This window comes from Mizuhopecten yessoensis, unplaced genomic scaffold, assembly GCF_002113885.1.
Source record: "Mizuhopecten yessoensis strain PY_sf001 unplaced genomic scaffold, ASM211388v2 scaffold8103, whole genome shotgun sequence".
Taxonomy (NCBI): domain Eukaryota; kingdom Metazoa; phylum Mollusca; class Bivalvia; order Pectinida; family Pectinidae; genus Mizuhopecten; species Mizuhopecten yessoensis.
This window is the reverse complement of record NW_018407380.1, coordinates 10,435-25,139: the sequence shown is the minus strand read 5'-3', so window position 1 is coordinate 25,139 and position 14,705 is coordinate 10,435. Positions and strand designations below refer to the sequence as shown.

At 37.2% G+C, this 14,705-nt stretch overlaps 2 protein-coding genes across 3 annotated transcripts in view; one reads left to right on the top strand and one right to left on the bottom strand.

Moving 5' to 3' along the window:
* The window catches only part of LOC110454901, a 30,382-nt gene extending 16,681 nt beyond the window's left edge, over positions 1-13,701 (bottom strand). The window contains exons 1-4 of one of the 2 annotated variants that reach the window (XM_021504685.1): positions 13,357-13,700; positions 12,647-12,706; positions 12,219-12,419; positions 11,534-12,001 (exon numbers count right to left, since the gene is read on the bottom strand). In XM_021504685.1, the coding sequence (XP_021360360.1) occupies positions 11,760-12,001; positions 12,219-12,419; positions 12,647-12,706; positions 13,357-13,657 (804 nt within the window). In that variant the 5' untranslated portion in view covers positions 13,658-13,700 and the 3' untranslated portion in view covers positions 11,534-11,759. Of the gene's footprint in view, positions 1-11,533; positions 12,002-12,218; positions 12,420-12,646; positions 12,707-13,356 lie in introns of those variants that run through there. The other variant, XM_021504687.1, reaches the window with a different exon arrangement.
* On the top strand, positions 7,151-10,941 carry LOC110454900. Its single transcript, XM_021504684.1, has 2 exons — positions 7,151-7,649; positions 9,370-10,941. The coding sequence occupies exons 1-2, from the start codon at positions 7,489-7,491 to the stop codon at positions 10,106-10,108; spliced, it is 900 nt and encodes a 299-aa protein (XP_021360359.1). The 5' UTR covers positions 7,151-7,488; the 3' UTR covers positions 10,109-10,941.
* Positions 13,702-14,705: the final 1,004 nt, after the last annotated feature.

Genomic DNA, 14,705 nt, shown 5'->3' with positions numbered 1-14,705 from the left:
ATAAGGTAAACTCCAAAGTTATAGCTTTAGTACGCTGATCATATGTCGAAAAGAAAGTTTAGAGTATTCAAATAAATAGGGTTGTTGTAAATGTTACATTTTTTTTTTAATTTAAATAAATGTTATTGCATAAATACTACACAAAAAAATGGACGCAAGTCATCACAACTTATCAATGTAATTATAACAAGCAGAACATTAAACTGATATAATACTGTCAAACTCATAATCTATACTATCTCACAGAGACGGTACAGCAAATCTTGTAACCATATCATCGTGTATTTCCCTAAACTGTAAGCTGTTTATGCTATTGTCTCAATACCCCATTAACTCGACACGAAGCTTAATATGATGACATAAGCAGATGTAAATAATGCATGAGATGAAATTCTTTCTTAACGAATAAACTTACTAAAGTAGATCAATAAGCAATGTGTTTATCATTTAATATGTGGTTCAATTATAACCCTTTATAGCATGACCATACCAAATCGTTATTATACATGTAAAAGTAATATCAGTTGTGGTATACATGTATTCATTCTTAAGATTTTAGGGATTACGCCCTCTTTTATTCTCTAATACCTGGACTATGTCAGGGTGAAATTGAATGCTTTTAACGTGACACCTTGTGACTGATACAAGTAGACTAGATTTATCCTGTGATGTGCATCAAATGAATCGTACGACAACGTAACGGTGAAATTAAATTGTTTTGAAGTCGAATGTCGCTCTTCTGTAATCTTCAAAAGACATGCATCATCCTAACGATTAGTCTTTTTTTCTGTATCTAAAAAACCCCAATTAAATAGGCTACCGTTTGCCGTTATGACATATGCAAGGGGTGCAGAGAACGATAGTGAGCGTTACCTTTGGAAGGACTTTTTTTTTTATCTCTTTTTGTATGTTTAAAACATCACTGTCTTTATTATTAATCAATATATTAAGTAGAATGGTGTTCACCGTAGACAATGCAGCCTTATATTATCTTTTTCTCAAAGACTTATTAAATGTTAAGAAAACTGTCAATACTTCTATGGTTTACTTTGAAACTGGGAGATATTATTATTTACCGGTAAAAGTGTTAAATCTTTAAATAGACTGGGTAAATATTTGTTGCACGCTACTGCTAAAAGGAAAATTTTCCTCCCTTAGAAGTGATATTATATTAAAATATTATTTGAAACTACTTTGTTATAAGTGTACATGTTTAATAGCGCGTTAAACAGTACTTTAATGACATCCTATGGTTCTTTCTGGCTGTTTGAAGTTATGTAGTGTTTTCATTATGATGTCATTTCATGACGTCACATATAATTGCATCGTATATTGTTATATACTGTCCTTTCAACAACTTTACGGAATATCATGCTGTAAAACTGCACGTGATATCATTAGTATATATATAGTATTAGTGTATAAAGACAAGAGGGAGAAGGTTCCGACGTAAACACCAACCTGTCAAGACCATTACTACGAGTAATACAGTCGTCAACCTATCAAACCATCCCCTTACAGAACCAGAGCATGCTCTTCTTACTATGGTCTTAATTTTTGTCCGGTCCCCAAAAGCCCCAACAATGCAGAGCTGATCGAAGACATGGACAGATTCTACAGGCTACTTCGGCTACGCACACAGTGTACTTTGCTAACGACCGTGACCCAGATGATGTAGAGGATACTCCGTCAGAAGAGTCTCCCGTCGCACCCCTGATCAATCCATTCAAACATAAAAGTCAATGGACCCCTCCTCCTAGCAGAGTACCTGCTCTCGAAGCGTTCATCAGTGCAGTGAAAGAGGAAGTAGCCTTCCACTTAAACAACACGCAGACTACCAAGGACAACCTGTCACCTTCGGAACGCCAGGCACTCAAATCCCTGAAATATAATACGGAGATTGTCATCAAGCCAGCGGACAAAGGCTGTGCAGTTGTTATAATGAACAGGGACGACTACAACCAAGAGACTAATCGGCAACTCTTCAACGAGACATTTTATCGTAAGGTCGGTATTGACCTGACGCACATACACGCACAGCAGATTAATAATACCATCAATAGAATTTTAGAGAAGGGTGATATTGACAACAATACCGCGAAATCACTGCGCGCCGAAAGCCCTCAAGCAGGAAAGTTTTATCTTCTTCCTAAAATTCACAAACCTGGGAACCCGGGTAGACCCATCATTAACTCGATCAACCACCCGACGGAGAAAATTTCCCAGTTTGTTGAGTTCCACCTCCGACCATTCGTGGAACATTTACCATCTTTTTTAAAAGACACCTCAGACTATCTAAACAAAACACCTGTTAAGAACTTACCAAAAGGTACCTTGTTAGTTACGATGGACGTCGTTTCCCTCTACACTAACATACCACATGACGGCGGCATTGCTGCCTGTCGCGGGGCATGGGAACGGCGCAGTACCAAACACCCATCGACTGATAGCCTGGTGGATTTACTGAGACTTGTCCTCACTTAACAACTTTACATTCAATGAGGATAACTACATACAAGTTAGCGGTACAGCCATGGGTACTAAGATGGCCCCTCATATGCCAATGTTTTTATGGGACACCCTGAAGCCCAACTTTTAACATCTGCTCCAATTAAGCCATTTATCTGGTTGAGATTTATCGATGACATTATATATCAAATGAACATCGGGTCGGAATTTCCCTTGACGAGTTTATTGAGTACGCTAACGCGTTCCACGCCACCATCAAATTCACAGCGGATATCTTCACGGAGAGCAACACATTTTTGGACACCAGTTCCACTCTGATTGATGGTAAGATTAGAACGGACCTCCACTGTAAACCTACTGACACACACCAGTGTCTCCTCCCATCCAGTTGTCACCCCTCGCACACCACGAGAAGCATACCCTACTCCCAAGCTCTGCGCATCAGGCGTATTATTTCGGATGACATCATCTTTGAACGCAGATGTTCAGAGTTAAAGTCCCATCTCCTTGGCAGAGGATACAAATCTCCTTTGATAGATCGGGAAATAGACAAAGTGAGGGTACTGGACAGGGCAAGTCTGCTTGTATACAAAGTCAGACCCCAAGCACAAAGGGTACCTTGTGTAGTCATGTTCCACCCAGACATGCCGCCACTCCAATCTATCTTGAAAAAGCACTGGCGCATCATCGAATCTTCAGCGAAACATAGGCAGATCTTTCCAGAGCATATCGTAGACCTAAACACATTAGAGATCTTGTGGTAAGCAGCAAGATACCTACACCTAACCCTGCTGCGGCGAAATACTCTTTCAATACCTGTAACAAGAAGGTGTGCAAACTGTGTCCATACACGCGCTCCACAGATACATTTCAATGTACAATCAACGGCAAAGTGTATCACATACTACAAACACTGACATGCACATCAGTCAATGTGGTGTACCTTATTACCAGCAAAAATTGCAATTTTCAGTACGTGGGCGAGACCTGCACCCAGCTCAATATCAGAATCAACAACCACCGCTGCTCCATCAAGCAGAACAAACCAGACTTGCATGTGGCAAGGCATTTTAATATGCCTAGCCACAGTTGGAAAGACATGCAGGTTGTGGTCATAGATCATTGCCCTACATGGGATGAGACGAGACGACGTACGAGAGAACGGTTTTGGATAACCAATCTACAAAACCGCTACCCTCGAGGTATGAACGAACGATAGGCGGTTGCCATCCGCTCGTTTTCCTTCCAGGGGGCATTTGACCTAATGGTGCATTACTGCACAGTTGGTCTGCTATCTCGCCTGCCTGCTGCTGCATGTCAGTGTGTGTGACCAACAGCCGTTGTCAGATTAATTTTGAAGATTGATACAGTATCTTAGCCATTTCATCTACTTATTCCTCCTGCACTCACTTATTTGATAATTACATGCATTATTCCTGCAAGCATTATTCCTTCAAATCGAAAGAGGCGACTAAGTGTGGACCCCCTGCTGTGAATGTGAAATCCACTGCATAATTGAGAGGCGACTAATGAGGGCATTCCGTAGGAATTTGAGATTTTTCGTATTTACCGGGCCGGATTCCAACATGCACATGTTCCACGTTTTTGATATCTCGTCCCTTCTTTCTGGTGCTTATCTCTCGTTGACTCACCTTATGTGATAGTGCATCTTGCGCAAGAATAGGTCCTCTACATCAGCGTTCCTTGTCCGCGATGTTCTCAGCTTAATTGCTGCCTTCGGCTGTCTTTAGCCGAGGGAACTATTGTTTTTTTTGTTTTTTTTTATATATATATATAATAGCTTTATTTTCAATTATAGTATATCAGTTCTATCTTCTTGTAATATGATGTATATGTAAATGTACAACCTAAACTTGTCCACACTGTTGGAATTACTTCTTTGCCCAATAAAGTATTAGTGTAGGTATATATATATTTGAATGGAATTGTTCTCCGCTATCTTGTACATTACATATGAATTTTGAATATGTAACTATATATATCTGTATCCTATATGCTTTATTGCATTTGTATATAATAAAACTTGGAAACTTGTTAGCTCGAATCGGCGTTGCAGACAATTCAAGATGAACAGTTGAAAACCGTCAGGTAACTACAGTATTGAACAAGCCCACATATACATATACGTAACAGCTTTCTTTAATGCTTCTTATCAAGGCTGATTTTTTTATTAATAATATTATTATTTTCTTTATTTCCTCAATTTGAAGATTACATTTAAACAGAATAATGCGAACATATTCACATTACAAAATAATCATATTGAATACACATAAGCACCAAATAACATACATGACATATACACACTTAATTACATTGAAGTCATACATTCAATAAATATCATTAATAAGTGTACATATGATGAGGTAATACATCGCATTTTCAATTCCTAGAGTCACAGAGAAATTCACTGATGATTTCCTTAAGTCTCTAGACACTTAAAAACAGCAAGTTCTCATTTGCCAATATATATATTAAATTTGAGTGTAACAACTGGTAAATTTCCTAGCCAATGGAAAACTTCAAAAGTAATACCACTGCACAAAGGTGGGTCAATGTCGGATAAATCAAATTACAGACCGATTTCGGTCTTACCAATTATGTCTAAAGCTCTAGAAAGACATATTCATAATAGTTTTTATGCTTTTTTTAAATGGACAAAATCTACTAGTTGCCTCACAATCAGGATTTCGCAAACATCACTCCTGTGAGACTGCCCTTCTCAGTATTGTCAATAATTGGGCAAAAGAAATTGACAATGGAAATATCAATGGTGTGTTTTTTATAGATTTTAGAAACGCCTTTGATATGGTCAACAATAAAGTGTTAACTCAAAAGCTAGCATTATATCAATGTGATTGCACATCTTTGAATTGGTTTAAATCTTACCTTTCAGATCGATTTCAAAAGGTTACTGTATCAAGTCAAATCTCTAGCAGTAAGCCTATTACACATGGTGTACCACAGGGGTCCATATAAGGTCCTGTCATGTTCCTTAGTTTTATAAATGATTTGCCACTTAAACTTCAGTCTTCCACTGATATGTATGCCGACGACTCAACTTCAAGTGCGTCAGGTTGTTCTATTCCTGTTGTACAGGAGCAGTTGCAACCAGACCTTATCAAAGTTCAAGAGTGGTGTTGTGAAAATAAGCTATGGTAGGGTAAATGAAACAAACTGTGGTATGTAAAATGACATAAGCTATGGTAACGTAAATGGCACATGCTGTGGTAGGGTAAATGACACAAGCTGTTGTACGGTAAATGACACAAGCTGTGGTAGGATAAATGACACAAACTGTGGTAGGGTAATTGACACAAGCTGTGGTAGGGTAATTGACACAAGCTGTGGTAGGGTAATTGACACAAGCTGTGGTAGGGTAATTGACACAAGCTGTGGTAGGGTAATTGACACAAGCTGTGGTAGGGTAATTGACACAAGCTGTGGTAGGGTAATTGACACAAGCTGTGGTAGGGTAATTGACACAAGCTGTGGTAGGGTAATTGACACAAGCTGTGGTAGGTTCGCAAGCTGTGATAGGGTAAATGACACAAGCTGTGGTAGGGTAAATCGTGTGCAACCACGTCATTCGACATTTTGAAATTTGATTTGTATACTTGACTTTAGTATAGCTGACAGGATTTATAGCACGGCATTTATTTGAAAATCATCAAAAGAATTGGACCATTCGTGAAAAAACCTGAATTTTCGTGACCCATTTTTGTGCAATACAAGTTTTCCTGGCTGAAGAATTTAATCATAAAGATTGGACAAGTTAATAAATTGTTCTATCGGTATATAGACCGAAATCCGAGCACTCTTTTCATAAACCGTTCAGCTTCGTTGTTGGGTCTATGTATCGACCCAAAACCGATTTATTATCTAGTCCAGTAAAATACCCGTAAACGATCATAAGTACAGTGTAGGTAATGTTTGTCACCCTCTTAACGAACTAGCCGCTTCCTACCGACTCGGCTAGGGAGAATTTTTCCATAGATATTTCGGTAGAGCGTAAGACTAGTAAGCTATATGTTCTGGGTTCGACTCCTCGTGGAAGCATTGACAAAATAATTATCTCTAGTACATTGGTGCCCACGCAGGGACTCGGGAAATATTGACATCTATGCTCAACGACACTTTCACTAGAATCGCTATGACCCTTGGAAAACTCAGGACGAGTTCTTTCCTAAAGGGGGAGTATGTCACCCTGGTAAAACACTAGCCGCTCGGAGAGACATTCGGTAGAGTGTTAGACTAGTAAGTAGGAGGCCCCGGGTTCGACTCCTAGTGGTGGAATTCGAAACTAATCACCTCTGTTACATGTGTTACTGTAAAGTACATCATAATGTAATTGAGTGTGTGTTCGAGTGGTGCAGTGAATAGCGCACTTGTCTTTCACCATGGCGGCCGGTTCCCCGATCGGACATGAAAAGGTTGGGGTCACCTGCCCGACCACGTGTGGGTTTTCTCCAGGGACTCCGGTTTCCTCCCACACTGAGACCCCCCCCCACACACACACACACACTAACATCCGGGCCAACAATTGTGATTAATATAAGTTGAAATAACTTGTTTGTAAGTTTATATTCATAATTTTATTGATATCATCAGTATCTTTAAGGGAATTACACTATATTTACTAATACTATACAACTTTCTGTACCAATAGAAATATATCATTATAGGTTAATAATTACGACATACAACATTGGCATAGTTCCCTATTTAATTTGCAAAATTACTCTAAGGCGCTTTACAGTACATGAATAATAGTATTCTAACAGTGACCGTTATACATATAGTATATAGAAAGGGTCTACAAATCAGCATTTTACATCAGGTAAAATTAAAATTATCGCCATATGCATATAAACATGCATACCTATATACAAGTGAACTGATGTCTCTTTGCTTCAGCTCCACATTGAGGACGAGTACCTGGAGGGTGGCCGGAGACTGTCGATCGAAGGCTATCTAAAAGGACGAAGGAGATCCTCTATGCGTAGGGGAAGCAGCATCCTGGACCAGTCACAGCTACAGAAAGGTAGCATCAAGCCGAAAAATCCATTTGAGATTTACTCATCTGAGCCACTGTGGGAGAAATACGAAGATCAACCAGATATTCCGGATAGATGGCGAGGCAACACTATAGATAAGGGGTAATGGCATTCATTAATGGATTCACTTCTCAATTTGTTAGGCGTATCATTGGCTATTCCTTAAAAAAAATCACAGAAAAAAAGGAAATAGTACATATTGCCATATTTCTGATCTAGTCTTACAGGAAATGGGACACCGGAAATGCTGATCATTACAAGCTTCGTGCTCTACCTGTTACAGACTAAATTAATCAAAAGTACCGGGTGTTAACTTAAAACTCGGCTTTAAAACTATTTGACTCCATCGTTTCTTGTCAAAATGAGCGAAGAGAGAGGGATAACAAATTCAGGTTTATTCCATTTTTACGTTGTACTAATTCATCACTAGAAAAAAGACGCAAGAAAGAATGTATTTTGAAAAACATGTTGATACAGAAAGCCAAACAACAAAATCAGTGTTATTCCTCCATATGGTCATTTCTTTCATTCAGAACTCAATGTTATTAAGGTCAAAAGAATGAATATCTATGTTAAAAGTCTTCCGAAACATATCTAGAAACAGTATAACGAAAAGACACCTATAAATAGTTTTGAGCTACAACTATCTAGATTTTCCCACTTACTTTAATGTCAGTTTTGAAGAATTTGAATAATTTACAATAGATTTTCACAATAATTACCACACATCCTACGCTTGTCGTACTTATAATACTTAAAACATTTTTTTTCTGAAAACAATTTGACAGTATTGATGATTTTGTCAAAAGCGTTCTAAGGACGTTGTTCTAAATGCTATTTGTAGGAGGTCATTTTCAACATCTTTTGTATGTTTAAATCGGTTCATATCGGCATGTTTCTGGAAGACCTTATGAGGTTTTGACTGAATATGGCATGACTAACCCATGTTTGACTGTAGCACATTTACTTCATTATTCCTACCAGGCGTGGGGTAACCAAAGCTGATATGAAAATGCTTCCCTGGCCATGAAGTGCTGCTGTCATTTATTGAGTTGATTCACAATCCAAAATGACAACCTCTTGTTTTTTACAAATTTCCATTAACCAAACATAGAGCAATTTTTCCTGTCTTTGGCATAGGCGAACATTACGATCCCGATTGGTCTCTTCTGTGTAAGGTGTCTGATCACTTACGTTATATATTGGTATTACCCTGGTTCCCGTTGTTGTCCGTTTATATAAACATTTGACTTAATGTTCTGTATTATTAACGCCCTGGTGTATTTTCTCATGTTTTACTTCTTGCAGTCTTATATTTGTCTATAAACTGTTGTGTAAACCATTTTATAAAATTCTCGGTTTTGTGAAAACAACAATATCAGAAGGTCTATGTATACCCTAACGACACTATCTACAAACTATTGGTCAATCATCATCATCATCATCATCATCATCATCATTTTGCTTGTTAAAGGTAACACATTTCATTACAGAATCATTCGACATTGTGGTCATCATTACACCTTCATATATCTTATTTACAGACGGACTGCAGCCAAGTTGTTAAACTGCGTATTTACGTTTTGGCATCAAAAATGGAAGGGATAAATCTTCAAAAAGACCATTCCTCTTTTCACGTGCCTCACTGCATACTTTACCTCTGCATGCTTAAGTGAAAGTATCAACTTTGTAATGCCAAAAGTTTACTTAATACTGTATATTTATATTGCATGCTTTAGATACCGGATATAACATTAAGAATATATTTTCACGGATGTACAAGGAAATGATGAACATTAACATGTCTGTTGTGTCATTGCAGATCACTCTATTCATTGAAGAAAGAACAAATTGCTGGACGTGAGTTACCGTTCCTGGTCAACCATCTAGTGAAAAAAGACGAAACGAATGTCATCAACAATGTGGAACAAAAGCGTGAGAGGGACTACATATCTCGTAGTCATTTGACGGACAACACCCAAACCAAATTCAATCACGCTGTGCTCAAGCACTTTTACAAAGCTCCAGCTCCTCGCGCACATCCGGGATACGGTATGCCTAGACCAGAAACATCCGAACAGAGTCCCTTTCGTCTCTTAATGAAGGACTTGGAACGAGATCCGAGTGTCGTGGCCATAAGCAATTATCCGTCCCTGACCGTTCCTCCTACTTGTTCTAAATCTGTGGGATTTTGTGAAATCCTAGGACCAAGTGCATGCGCTCTTTGCATTGAAGGTTCAAATAGGTTTATCGGTGAAGAACTCCAGAAAATTATCTTTCCGGAAATTGAGATGACGGCAGCTAAACTTGTACAACCAAAACTTGCCAAGGTAATGCGTGAAGGTCATATGAATCAGATGAGGAAACGTAGGCTGCGCGAGCTCCATTTCCCCGCGTTCCTGTTACCCCTTAAGAGACAGGAGTCCAACCTGCTGGGGAAGAAAATGTCTGCCCTAAGAAGGGAACGCTCTAAGCTGAGCTCGGGTCCTTCCAAGCACAGTTCCTATAGTGTTTCCTCTCGAACAACACATCTCTCAGCCGTCCACGAGGAGAAAGCCTGACGCGTTCCGGTTGCCGCAACACATATTTATCTTAAGAATAAGAATCTCAAACTTTCCGAGATTCTATTGCGCAATGCCATTGGTCACAGTATTGATAAGAGTATACTTGACTTCCTTACATGTACTGAACAATACAAACATGAGTAATCAATATCATGTTTCGTCGACCCAATATGAACTAAACCAGATGACTTAAGGGCGAGTTTACATCCTCATAGAAATTAAGGTTAATATCATTATCCCTTGTTTCCTTATGAACACAAGCTATTTGTCATAGAATGGAGAATATTTGAATTACGGAAATACTCTGTCCACGAGTTGAAATACACATTTAATGTTCATAAAGAATCAAGTGAAATAATGTTACATTTTCAAATGATATTTCATCGACCATTTTATAATGTCGACACTATTAAATTACTTGGATTTCTTTCTTTTTATTTTCCGTCAGTAATTTACTGTGCAAAATAAAAGCAAGATGTTGGTAGTAGAAAAAATATTCACTTTATTTTGATAAAACCCCATTGTCACTGGTAAATGTGTATTATTTGAGATTATCCATAAATTAACACCTCTGTTGATCTCTTCATCCCATTTGTGGTTCAACCTGCATTTTTGTTGTCAATGTTACAAGGCTGCTTTCAATCTGTTGATGTCCAACGGGAGTGAATAGGAGAGATAAACGGGAAAGTGAATCTAAAACATCTTAAACTCACTGCACTTTATCAGAGGCGTAGCGATCAGCTGATCAATGTAAGCCGTTAAATCAACACATACACACAAACGTATGGGAGAATGAAATCATTCTATAAATAGACAAAGACCATGAAAACCATTGTTCTTCTCGTCGCACATGGTCAGGAAACCGGCAATATGAGTGGACCCATGACTGCATTGATTCATNTAACAACAATGGGTTTATGGACATATTGAATGAATCGCGTTAGCGATTCATGTAAAATATGTCCAAAAACCCATTGTTGTTATGACCTCATAAATGTTGAAAAAATAAATATCATTCCTTATATTTACATTGACGAATCCTTTCAGTGGATCGATATAACAACGAATAAAACAAATAAACAGGGTTTGTTCCTGCTTATACACGGGTGCAACGCAGTGGCGAGAACAGTGTTTTTTCGCGGGGAAATGTGACACTATCGTGAGAGATCTTAGCAACCGTCAACAACAATAACACAACAAAATGTAGTTCCATATTCAATGTTTATTTGTAGCACAGGACACGTGAATACGTGGATATTTCACAAAGCACAGTTCAATAATATTTTAAGATGTAAGAATTAAGCATCTAGGTCAGTCGTTACGAGTGAGTAGTTTTTGTAGTGTATTACTACGCAGTGTGATCAGGTTACTATCAGTTCCCACGTGCTGAGATTCTATGAACACCTGTGTTATGCATTTATGAATGCAATTTTTGTCAATGGGTCTAAGCATACAGAATGTAAATATTCTATTATAATGAAATCAGAAGTGACAATATATGTTTGATTTAATACTAAAAAAAACACCAATACGTTTGTGTTTCAATGATAAATATTTTGAACAATGGTCGTCTTAAATTGATGTATCTGAATTAAATGGTATATTTTTCATATAGATGAACAACGTGTTATTGCAGATTAATGCTTGACTATATTATCTTGTAAATATATATTATTACACTTATCAAGTTGGAACATGTGGAACATCCAATACCTTCAATTTTCAGACCCATTTCATGCAAATATGTAAACAGTTTTCCGAATGGGAGAGCTTGACGCTTTGGTTCAATGTCAGCCGACGTCATACCAAACATACGGCTGATTTCCTGATTAATAGCTTCCTTCTTGTCGTTCTGTCCAACTTTAGCTTTTACTAACTTCCAAACTTGTTCTGTAATATAAGATCACAATAATGAAACATAAACAATAATAGCATTATTATAAATAGTATTTATAATCATTTGCATACATTTGTAAACATGTACAAGTGTAAAACTATTATAGCGTAAGTCAAAACTTGTGTTTGGTAGAAGTAGTAAATGATAAATTTGACAAATAGTTAATACATAATTCAGTAATTAATAAATAGAAATAATAGTTATACGTACTGACAATTTCTTCAAGCACATGATAAGCAGTCATGACGTAGTTTTCCCCAAAACGAAATCCTGTTCCAGACCCAGCAAGTTGGCCATACATTTTGATTTTGATGACTCCAACAGACTTGCGAAGTTTAGATTCTACCATCGCCTCATACAAAGCAAACGATACCGTGGTGTTTTCCGTCTTATGGTGATTTCCTGCGCCGCCTGGAAAAAGTTTAAATATAAATTACGAGTTTACTTGATGTCATACTTAATAGACATTTAAATTATCTAGTCATATTGAAATTAAAACATTTGACTTGTGTATCATAAAGGTTTGTTTGAGGGCGACATTAAAGAGACATCGTGACCTTGATGATTTCGTGTTTTACTTTATATATGTGTGACTTAACATAAAGTTAAATTATTAAATTCTTGGATAATACACTAACCTGATGTGGCAGCATCTAGCTCTGGCTGCACCGTAGTTCTTGTAGGTACGACGTCAATTCCTACAATCGAAATATTAAAATCAAAACTGACAACACAAAAATTGTATAAACATGCACTATGTAGGAGTATAAATAATATTTATCTTAAAATTAGATTAAGAACTAAGGCCACGCATATGCAATTTACTTAATCACAAAATAAATCAATGTTGAAGCATGTAACCGATAGGAAATACTATATAAAAACAAACGAATAAATAAACTAAGTTTTATGTATTGACCATAATTTGTATTGATATTTATTTAGAAACATTTACATTGTCTAGAGTAAAAGTGAAAATTGTACATTAAATCATAATGATAAAAATGACTATCATTAAATATTGGCAAATTGATATATGGAGTATTGTCGCCGTTGTTTATCAAGTATTTTCAAAGCAATAAAACAAAACAATAGTTTTGACAAGGAAATGTAAATATATACTAGATAACAATCTAAAATAACGAACGCCGAGTGACGATGCTGCTGAAATTTGGCAAAACAAAGTATAAAGTACTACTTGACTATTTAGAACGGTTGCAAACATATCACATTTGTAAAGTCTCACTATCTTTATTTCTGTTATTTGTGGTTGTTTCCTTTTTCAAATAACATATTCAAATTTTTAGATTGCAAACAATGGTTAAAATAAATCAAATACAAACTTTACCTGACTGGCATTTCTGAATGTCTTCCTCAGCTTTGACGATCCTATCAAGCATTTGTTGTTTACCTTTGGGTGCAGTTTCCACTAAAAGTTTCAGTGTTTCTAGCTCTTTGCAGCTGATAACTCCTTCTCCTTCCAAATTCTGACATACCTCGAGAAAGGAAAGGTTTTCATATTCACCGGGGCCACTTAGATACGACGCTGCCTCTTGTCTGAAATGTTCCAGATTCGCGCCCATGTTTTTTTCGTTAAAGTGTGTTTTATTCATATCTGTCTTGAGGCGATTGTATATTCTTTTTTCCATTGCTACATCAATTTCTCAAATCCACAGTCTGAAAATGATAAAAGAAAGTAAGGTGTGTGTGTTATGAAAGCATCAGGAGGATGGTATAGATAAAGCAAGATGGAATGTAACGGGTTTTAAGAATGACGTCCTATGGTGAGATATACAGAAAGACTTGGTAAATCTCCCTTAAGAGTAACGTCCTACGTTAGAAATAAAATAAGGAAAGTAAAATGTCTGCTAGGAATGATATCCCCACTGATATTTAGGTATACTGTAAGTAGTGTAAACTGTCTGTCATGATTGACTCACTTAGGAAGATATCCAGACAACGAAAGTGTTATCTGTACAACCTGATTGACACCCTCAGTTAGGTGTTAAGTGTAAAGGAAGACAGAGTGTAAGATGTCTGCTACGACATCCAAAATTAGGTGTTTGGTGTAAAGGAATACTGTAAATGTCTGTGGTATGATGGACGTCTTAAGTTAGGTAAAAAGTGTAAAGGAGGTCTTTGTGTAAAATGTGTATAATGATTGACGTGTTACATATATACATATATATGTTAGTTGTAAAGGAAGACTGAGTGTAAAATGTCCGTTATGAGAGACGTCCTAAGTAAGATGTTAAGTGTAAAGGAAGTGTGAGTGTAAATGTCTGTTATGAGAGACGTCCTAAGTAAGATGTTAGGTGTAAAGGAAGACTGAGTGTAAATGTCCGTTATGAGATACTTCCGAAGTAAGAAATTAGGTGTAAAGGAAGACTTAGTGTAAATGTATGTTATAATAGACGTCCTAAGTAAGATGTTAGGTGTAAAGGAAGTGTGAGTGTAAATGTCTGTTATGAGAGACGTCCTAAGTAAGATGTTAGGTGTAAAGGAAGTGTGAGTGTAAATGTCTGTTATGAGAGACTTCCTAAGTAAGATGTTCGGTGTAAAAGAAGTGTGAGCGTGAATGTCCGTTATGAGAGACGTCCTAAGTAAGATGTTAGGTGTAAATGAAGTGTGAGTGTAAATGTCTGTTATGAGAGACTTCCTAAGTAAGATGTTCGGTGTAAAAGAAGTGTGAGCGTG

Excerpts from the sequence above, each read along its gene's own strand:
- LOC110454900 (XM_021504684.1), top strand. The coding sequence starts at position 7,489 with ATGCGTAGGGGAAGCAGCATCCTGGACCAGTCACAGCTACAGAAAGGT. Across the intron at positions 7,650-9,369 it reads GGCAACACTATAGATAAGGG|ATCACTCTATTCATTGAAGA; the intron begins GTAATGGCATTC and ends GTGTCATTGCAG.